Source organism: Caloenas nicobarica, chromosome 1 (assembly GCF_036013445.1).
Source record: "Caloenas nicobarica isolate bCalNic1 chromosome 1, bCalNic1.hap1, whole genome shotgun sequence".
In the NCBI taxonomy this organism is placed as follows: domain Eukaryota; kingdom Metazoa; phylum Chordata; class Aves; order Columbiformes; family Columbidae; genus Caloenas; species Caloenas nicobarica.
The window spans coordinates 184,318,947-184,329,245 of NC_088245.1; the positions used below are offsets into that span (position 1 = coordinate 184,318,947).

At 42.6% G+C, this 10,299-nt stretch overlaps 1 protein-coding gene across 3 annotated transcripts in view; it reads right to left on the reverse strand.

Annotated features, from left to right (window-relative positions):
• Positions 1-8,506, reverse strand: part of ZC3H13 (zinc finger CCCH-type containing 13) — a 50,192-nt gene extending 41,686 nt beyond the window's left edge. For 2 of the 3 annotated variants that reach the window (XM_065640403.1, XM_065640386.1), the window contains exons 1-3: positions 8,266-8,506; positions 2,029-2,154; positions 1,478-1,587 (exon numbers count right to left, since the gene is read on the reverse strand). In XM_065640403.1, coding sequence (XP_065496475.1) covers positions 1,478-1,587; positions 2,029-2,145 — 227 coding nt within the window. In that variant the 5' untranslated portion in view covers positions 2,146-2,154; positions 8,266-8,506. The remainder of the gene's footprint in view (positions 1-1,477; positions 1,588-2,028; positions 2,155-8,265) is intronic. The other variant, XM_065640395.1, reaches the window with a different exon arrangement.
• Between the last annotated feature and the right edge of the window lie 1,793 nt (positions 8,507-10,299).

Consider the following 10,299-nt stretch of genomic DNA (forward strand, 5'->3'; position numbering starts at 1 on the left):
GGTTTTTCTGTACCTGGCCAAGAGCTATCATTAGAAACTTCTGAAAACAAGTATGCTTTTTTTGCCTGTTTTGGCATGTGTGTGGAGGGTGGGTAGGTAGGGGCCTCCTCCCCCTTTTCAGTTTTAAGAACACCTTTATTAAATGCTGAACATATCAGGCAAATATGTAGCAAAATCTGTCCTTTGACTTTTTCATATAGTGCTGGTAAAAAACAGCAATAAAAAGTAGTAAATCAATACTATTCTTAAATGTCAGCGGTGACAGCGAAGCAGAAACAAAGCTTTAGTCATTAAAAGAAATGTGACTTTTCTTCAAATGACCAAACAGGACTATGCACTGAGTGTTCCAAACACTGAAATCAAGGAGAAAGTGACATTGTAACAGTTTTTAAATTTAATCTCTACCAGTAAATCACTCCTTTTTCCCATTTGGAACATTCAGTATAAAACAGCGTAAAATCTTTACGCATTGACAGAAATACTAAGCTCAGTGATACATTTTGTATCCCAGCAGCTACCACCTTAGAAGCAATGGAAGACCAAACAAGCAAAGTCAAGATCATCCTGAGATTATGCCACAGGAATAGGAAAAAGAATCAGAACAGAACCCTAACCTCATGTCCACCTTTCTGTTGTTACTTTATACTTTGATGCTTCAGTGTGCCCATCCGTAATCTAGAAGTAACACTGACATTACTGTAGCATTATGAAGTGCAGTTGTTTGTAAAATGTGAAGTCTTCATAGAAAGAGGTACTATGCTAAAACTCTACTATCTTTTTGTCCTTTACAGGAAGAATATTACAAACTTACTGCCACACTTAGTTTCAGTTAAGTATTATGTCACACAAAGCACAGTCAAAAAAACCAATTTTTAAATTATAGTAGTAACATAGGAACAGGCAGACAATAAAAAATATTATCTTCTGAGAAATGGAGAAACTTTTTGGATCTCTTCCTATGATACAGGATATTTGTTCTACATCTGACAGATAAAGTCACAAAACTACGTTCTGAAAAGTGTTTTCTCACAACAGGAGAGAATGGATAGACATCTTACTCAAACTACAGCAAAGGCAGAAGGACTGCAAGTATGTGAGTACTGCTGTAAGTAGTTGCAAACCAGCATTTTAGTAAAGGATAGAAAGGCATATCAGAAGCTGCAGTGACACTATGCAAAAAAAAAAAAAAAGTTTTAAGGTACATGAACCCATTTCAAGTAATATAAGAAGTTAATCCGTGTCCAGCATCCATCTTTTAAAGCTATAAACACACAAAAATCCTGGGAAAACCCACTGCAAATTGCCAGATTAATTTTTTAAACAGCTTCACAATTCAATTGGTTATCAATAAAACATACCATTAGGCACACCACAGCATTTGACTTTAAAAAAAAATTTTAAAAAACACAACAGAAGACAGTTGAAAAAGCTATTTTCCTACAGCATGTGAAGAATTCGAAGTGAGTTCTTGATTTACCTTCTATAATTGCTGCTATAGCCTTTACCTCGTGGTGAAGGGCCATGTACGAATCTACATGTGTTCCCATAGAGGCAGTTGCCAGTCTTCAGCCAGTTACGGCACTGTGTCTAAGAGACAGACATTACTGGGTGAATTTCACACTCATTTCTGGAAATGCCATTGGTGTGAGTGTGGCAGAACAAACAAATGACTCCACATTATCTCCCATTTATCTGTAATTTTTGTCCACCAGTAATATAACTTATTTAAAAAAAAAAAAAAAAAATCAACAGTGAGCATCAGGTCTGGCAGAGAAAAATTTAGGTTGGTGGAAATACTATTAATATGTACAATACTATTGCTCCTCTCCAGAAGCTGGGACAACATACATTATTTGAAAATTCTAGTATTAGTATGTTGAACATCCATATGTTAAGTTCTTTTCACTTTCACTAACATTAGTGATATCTGAGTATCTGGTACTTGTGAGCTACTCTTTCCCACCACCTAAATCCTGAAAAAGAAGATGCTGGGGTGGGGAGAAAAAGAAGAACACTTTTACAACTCACCTCTGCAGTACTTCCAGTGCTGGGTCCAAGCCTTTCAAACACACTGGGTCTTCGGGACGTGCTATCAGATATGGTCTTGGTATTTTCCACTGTGACCTTCCTTCTAATTTTTGACATTTTGTACTACTTCAACCAAAAAAAAAAGCAAAACTGTAAAATCCTTCAGTCTGGGGCTATTGACACTGAACTCACATGAATAAAACAATATGATATAGGTTGTAAGAATTGCTGTAGAGGTGATGAAGAAAGAAAAAGTAGTCATAAATGAGTGAAATGTATCTAATAACAAAGAATGCCTCTGATTTGAACTAGTCAGCTGAACACCAGTAATGACAACTTTTCATTTTATTTTATTACTTGGTTTGGATTCTTCAGCTTCTCTTTGGGAAAGATCATATGATATATTATTCATTTAGGTAGCAAACACCACACAGAATAAATGCATTTCTTCTTTGTGTATGTTTTATGGATCAACTCCAGTGACCTCAAGTGAAAAGAACCTTTAATGTTACTACACCAACCTCTCAGGTTCTGACCACTACAAGTGGCTCCCATTTTCGGAAACAAACCTCCAAAATCAAGAGCTCAATTTTTCCCCCGCTTTGTTGTGTGTGACAACCTATTGAAAACCACCTTGATATCATCCACAGTCTGTGTTTGTTTCTGGTTTGTGTTCTACAACTATTTGGAACCGAGTTTAGGAAAAAAGAAACAACACAACAAAACAACCCACACCACAATAGTGATACACTTCTTAAGCTTCGCTAGAAGTAACTCCTTTTCATTAGGAAAAACAGATTTTGAAGCAAATATAGCATAAGTTTGATAAATAAGAAGTCACAATTCACCTTACCTGAGAAACGAGGGAGTTATTGAATAAAGAAACTATACATATATATTAAAAAAAAGGAGGACATATATTGAACACTGAGACACGTTGTAGAAAAAAGGCAAAATGAGCTCCAAAAACTACTGTCCATTCTTTAAGTGCTACTTGTTCTACACAGAAATAAAATCAATTCGGAAAAATCTGCCAGATGCTGGACAATTTATACACAGCTCAAAACCCACCTCTTTGTTGTACTACAAAGTGCCACCATTCTATAGCTCATTAGTCAGTATAACATGATTAGCCAAACACTAGCCTCTTACCCTTCTGCTGTCTCTTCTAGTCCTATCCACATGTCACTGTGTTTAGAACACACACACTTCAGCCCGTTTCTCACACACAAAGTAGTTACAAATGATGCAAACCTCATCCACAGAGTCAGAATAACACGAATTTCAACTAACCCTCACCAGATTGGATTAATACAAATTTTCACTGATCTGACCAGCAATATGTTCCCATAGCATTCAGATTGTAAGGTTTCATTCTACAGAAGAAAAAAAAAGTATAATGTATAAATGTGGGCAAACATACACAAAATGAAATACTACTGTAACTTACATTTTACACTTGACACTTGATAATATCTGCTATTCTCCCTTGGACTTTAGTGAAATTTCCATTATCTGAATCCTATGGTTACTTAAATGACAAGACCTCCATAGAAGACTGACACTTGTACACCTTCTACAAACAAAACCCTGTGCTTAAGCTCTTGCTAAGCATTTTAGCTCTTTATAAGCAACAGAAAAAAGAAAGCTTACACTGCATACTTGAGAGATTTCTCAGTTCTAGTGACTACTTCTCCAAGCCTTTGATTATCTGAAGAATTTTATCTCACAAGTAAGGTTCAGATAACCAAGACGCGAACCAAGATGCTCAGAGAGGGCAAAAGTTAACCATGTGGTGCACACCAGACATTAAAAGCAATGGTTAACATCAATTAGTGGAAGCAGACAGTGAAACAGTAGAACTTGCCAGTGGTAGGAAATTATTTGGGTTAGTAAAAACTGTGAAGAATAGAGATTTCCAGAAAGATCTAACTGAGTTAGAAAATTGAGTAATACAACAGCAGATGAAATGCAAATAAATACAATGTAATGCACACAAGGAGAAATGATTTTATCTAAATACTTGATGAGTTCAAATTAGTCCAGTCTTCCAAGAAAAATAATTAGGAGTCATTGTGGACAGCTCAATGTGCAGCAGTAGTTAAAGTCTGACAGGATAAACCATTAAAGTTAGAAAGCAAAACAACACCACATCTCACCTAGCTGAGCACCCTTCCATTTCAGGATTGTTTCCCACTGTATTTCAGCAAAAAAACCCCACTGAATTTGTAAGGTTTCATGCAGCTACACCCTTTAATAGAGGATAAAAAATGACTGACATATACAGAAGCATTTTTAGTAAGACAACCATATACCAAATACTGAATTTGATTCAAGTATTTACAGTAAAAAAGAGTCATACCTGAAATAAAGAGGGTTAGAAGAACGGCACTGGCAATGGCATAGGGAGAGGGTTCAACACATGAAGGACAGATAAAATGAGTGCTTATAATACATAAGTACATACACACTGACATGATAGCTGCATACAAATACAAAAAAAATTACATTCACTTTGCCTGCTAATTTGAATCTCCTTTTATTCTCAAAGAAACAGAGACAAAACATCTTGTTGTTGTTGTTATTTACCCTTTACCCAGCAAATAGTACCTTCTTGGAATTCACTTCTATAGGAAGCTGTGATGAGGATAGCTTAAAAGGATAGTTTTAAACACGGACAGGGCTAAGGAGCTAACATCATCATAACGGAACGCACAATTTTATTCCAGCTACCTACTTCCCTATATTTTGTCTGATAATTTCCTATAAGGAAATTAAGAGAATACCATCCAACCCTGAATCTTCCAAAGGCTGTAAAACCCCCTATCTTAAATAAAAGAAAAACTTGGTATCTGAAAAGAAAAAGCGTACTATTCCAGGCAGCATTCTGTCAATTCTGTCCTTACGTTCTAATCCATACCCACCAGTTTGCCATTAAAACTAGATACTTCATTAACAGAAGAGATATTTCATGAGAAGTTATTCTAAGCAAACAAAAATGGCATGCTGTGACTGCACAGAGTATTACTTTCTGCATGCACATATTATCAGGAGGGTGTCAGTCCTGCAAACAGAACTGTGTTAAATTTCACTGTTAAGAGAATATAGCTGTTATACAGGCTGCAAGGTTAGAGTCCAGACACATTATTCAGTGAAAATTCCTCAGTGTGTCTCTCTGCCAAACACTACATTTGAGAGACTGTACCTGAAAATGCAGTCACTCCCATTTCAATTCTTCAAAGACCAAGTTGGAAAAATAAAGACACTATTAAAACAATATTGGGGCTGAAATCTCAGATGCACAGCAGCGGTTTTAGATTACTGATAAGCTTCCTTGCTTATAAACAAGTACTGTAAGGGGGGAAAAAATTGTTTCACTTTAAATTTTTCAGACTGCGGAGAATGGAGAATCAAGAACAATTTCAATGGAACAAACCATAAAAATTCCCACCCCTTGCTCAATTCTCCCACATTTTCATCTTACATTGCTTTACACTTGATGATCACAGTTCCACTATCAATCCCACACTGATGGCCAGTGCAATGATTTTTCTTTCCAAACGTCTGTGTTTCTGAACTACCATCTTCTTATCAAACACTGATGTTGATTAAACAGCACTGAGTATCAGTGTGGACAGTCTTGAGCACTCATATTTCAACATTTCAAATAATTACTACCATGACTTTAAAAAAAAAAGTTTCTAAGTAGAAAATTATATATTTCCACATTTCAGGTACACGACATTGCTAAATCTACTAAGGGACATTGAAGTGCCTGTGACTTCTGAAACAGCTTACTACCATCATGCGAAATTAATTTCACACTCCTAAAATAAATTCTATAGCTAAGATTTCAACTGTAAAGTTTCATTTTTCCATACATAAATAAGATCTAAATGAATCTTTAATAATAAATTAGAAATATTTTAACACTACCATAACGTACTCACAGATGCACCTATGTTAGCCTTTAAATGGAGTAACTTTCCCAGGGTGAGAGAGAATATATTAATGGCATTAATTATACTACCATTTGAAGTAAAACGCAGGGTGTTTCAAAAAGACAGACTCAATTTGAAACCACTAAGCCTTTGAAATTGGGTCCATCTTTTTGAAACATCCTGTATATCTCAGAGTGTTACTTTGTGAATAAATCTTAAATGCAGACAGACTTGAGTAAAGTGAGTACACCTAGTGGGGACTAACCATGTAACTGAAATCAATGGAGCATGATATGATTGACACAATATTCAGTGAAACTCTACTTTTTTATTATCAGTACTCCTACATTTTGGTGTCAAGCATGCTTAATATTTTTCTTCAATAGAAGTATAATACTACATAAGCCACAATCAATAGAAACACATATGAAACACCTGTTTTTCTAATAGAAAAACTTAATCCAGTCCTCTACAAACATTAATCCTCCTTCCACATGAAAACTAGAAACTGCAAGGTAACAGAACAAAAGCAAATTCACAAAAAACTATAAGGAAATAAAATCTCTTTAAGAAGTCCAAGACATCACTAGTAAGCACATCAATGTCTGTGCATGCATATCTGCACGCCACACACATGCTGAGCATTACGTCACTTAAGAAAATCCTGGCTTTGGATAAATAATACGTCTTTTAAAACAACAAGCAAAATTTTAATTTTAAAATCCTACAGAAGTTCACATAAGCTGATTATAACACACTAGGATAAATAACTGTTGACAACTAAATAACAGCTTGGAAAGAGGAAAATGTCAGTGCTGCCCCTCACTTTTCCAAATAAAGTTTTTATCTGAAAATGTTTTGTTTCTGGTTACAGTGTTAATGTTTTCATGGCACAATACTAATACAATAGGGATATCTGAAGGAGCTCCACAGGTGTACTACCTAAAAGTAATGCTAAAAATAGCAAAACCGACTTTCAAAAAAATAGTCAAGTACTGGTTGCACATTTATCCAATGTCAGTCCAGTACTCTTCAACTCGCACAGAGAAACCTGTTTGACAGAAAACTATACATTATCCCAAGTTTTCTTTAACAACTCCACACTGTTAACTCATCACCATATTAACTTGAACCTATCCCTCTAATTTAACATTCGGTATTTTCCATTTGCAGTAATAAGCAACTGCTAACTATGTTTTCACAAATATAAAATCATAGTTGGCTTTCTATGTGTAAATAAATAAAATATCAGGCCCTATTATCAGAAAAGAAAGTATACAGTATTCTATGACTCGCCTAACAAAGTTCTCATGCTCAAAGATGTTTTACCAGACTAAGGGACAGCCTACGTAGACTGGTGCAGACAGATCCAAGCTCACTCAACCTTCATATCGAGTTTGTTGGGTACATGTTATCTCCAACCTGTAAACTGGATCACCACATTAGCATGTTGTCACACTCAAGCATGCTGAGAAGCTGGGCATATGATCTTGGGCACAGCCATGTATAGCCACACTTCTATAGTTTTCAGATACATGCAGTTAATTGGCTGAGTCTGTCCACTCCTGTCTGCACCATAAGTGTTTCACTACCAGAGCAAGATGCCATAAGGTCCTGGTTGCTAACCCACTATCTGTCAAAACTTGTTCTTCAAACAGTCTTGCAAAAGGTTGACAAGAAATCAATGGTGGAGTGAAAATCCAGCAGAGAAGTCAAGGGTGGGGACCTAAGCAGACCATCCATAACACTAATCCAAGATGCCCAGTCTACAAGCTCTGGAAGGGATGGCAGTCAGCTTGTAGCCGCTATCTGAAGAAATGGTGATGAGTGAATTTATACAAGCGAAATTAGTAGTTCCTCTAAATGCATAAAGCAGAAACTCTTTTACTGCCAGAAAGTGGGAGAAGAGCCCCACTGAAGTGGAAAAAAAAAAATAAATAAAAAAATAAAACACCAACAGGGAAGATCCAAGTACGTGGGCGGCAGGCTCCAGCACGGCCGCTGACTGACGGAACTGCACCCCAGCAAACGTCCCCCGGCGGGCCTCCCCCAGGCCTCCCGGCCGCCCCCCTCTCCTCAGAGCCCCCCAGCCGCGCACCGTGCTGGGCTGCAGTGCGGCCCTTCCTCGCAGCCCCGCTCCGAAGGCCGAACGCCCCCGAGCCCCGTCGGCCCCGGTCCCCCAGGCCAGAGCGGGGTAATGGGGCGCCGGGGCCCGCCCCGCCCCTCCCGCCTCTCCTTCCCTCACGGCCCTCCCCTCCCCCACCCTCCGCGCCCCCAGCCGCCCCGCCGCACTCACCTGCTCCTTCCGCTGCCGCGCCGCTCCCCGCCGCCTCCTCCGCCGCCGCCCGGGGCGGAGAGGGTGGGAGGGGGCGAGGGGGGAGTCCGTCCTCCCGGGCCTGAGCGCGGAGCGACACGGAGAGGAAGACGAGGAGCGACACCCGCTCCCGCAGCCCAACGGCGCCCGCCGCCGCCGCCCTGCCCCCGCGCGCCGGGGCCGCTGGGTAACCGCCGCCGCCAGCGCCGCGCGCACCCTTCCCGGCGGCCCCCGCGCCGCCCGCCGCACCGCCCGCCGCGCCGCCGCTCGTGATGACGTCGCAGGGGGAGGGCGGTGCCATGATGGGGGCGGGCACCGGGAACACCCCCAACACAGCACCGCCCGCAGCACCGCCCCCAGCACCGCCCCCAGCACCGCCCCCAGCACCGCCCGCAGCACCGCCCGCAGCACCGTCCGCAGCACCGCCCCCAGCACCGCCCCCAGCACCGCCCCCAGCACCGCCCCCAGCACCGCCCGCAGCACCGCCCGCAGCACCGCCCCCAGCACCGCCCGCAGCACCGTCCGCAGCACCGCCCCAGCACCGCCCCCAGCACCGCCCGCAGCACCGCCCCCAGCACCGCCCCAGCACCGCCCCCAGCACCGCCCGCAGCACCGCCCCCAGCACCGCCCCCGCCTCTGCACGGGGCGTCGGGCCGCGCGGCTGCTCCGGGGTTTGCGCAGGATCACAGAACGTCAGGGACTGGAAGGGACCTCGAAAGATCATCCAGTCCAGTCCCCCCGCCGGAGTAGGAACACCCAGATGAGGTTACACAGAAGGCGTCCAGGCGGGTTTTGAATGTCTGCAGAGAAGGAGACTCCACAACCTCCCTGGGCAGCCTGTTCCAGTGCTCTGGCACCCTCAAAGTAAAGAAGTTTCTTCTCAAATTTAAATGGAACCTCCTGTGTTCCAGTTTGAACCCATTGCCCCTTGTCCTATCATTGGTTGGCCGAGCTTTGGCCATGTCCGAGGTGTTTGCCCAGTCTCCATGGGTTTGCCAGTCTACCTGGGCCGGTCAGGATTGTGGGGATGATGAACGGTGTCGCTGATACAGAGAAGAGAATCGCAGAATGTTTGGAGTCCAAAGGGAACTGTAAAGGTCATTTAGCCCAAGCCCCCTGTCATGAGCAGGAACGTCTGCAACTAGATCAGGTTGCTCAGAGCCCCGTCCAGCCTGGCCTGGGATGTCTCCAGGGATGGGGCATCCACCACCTCTCTGGGCAACCTTGGCCAGTGTTCCACCATCCACTGTAAAAAATTTCTTATGTCCATTCTAGACCTACTCTTTTTCAGTGTAAAACCATTGCCTCTTGTCCTGTCGCTACAAACCCAGGGGAGAAGTCTCTCTTTCTTATAATCCCCCTTTTAAGTCCTGAAAGGCTGCAATAAGGTCTCCCTGGAGCGTTCTCCAGGTTGAACGATCCAACTCTCTCAGCCTGTCCTCGCAGCAGAGCTGTTCCAGCCCTCTGACTGCCTTTGTGGCCTCCTCTGGACCCTCTCTAACAGGTCCATGTCCTTCCTGTGCTGAGGACCCCAGAGCTGGATGCAGGACTCCAGGTGGAATCTCGCCTCCTTCAACCTGCTGCCACGCTGCTGTTGATGCAGCCTAAGACACAGATGGCTTTCTAGGCTGCAAAGACACATTGCTGGCTCATATCCAATTTTTTGTCTACTGGTACCCTTGAGTCCTTCTCACAGGGCTGCTTGCAACCCCTTCATCCCCCAGCCTTGACCTGGCTTTGCCCTGACCCAGCTGCAGGACCTTGCACTTGGCCTTGTTGAACATCATGAGGTTCAGGTAGGCCCACTTCTCAAGCTCTGTCCAGGTCCCTCTGGATGGCATCCCTTCCCTCTAGCAAGGATCTCTCTCTGGGTCTCGTCTTCAGCTCCATTCTCACATTTAATGAGCATGCCAGCGTGATGACAGCTTGTCTTTAGACTTGTATTGGTCCTGACCAGGAGGTGACTATATGTGGAGGAGTTGCTCATTCAGGTGAACCTGAGTTGATGAAGGCTGG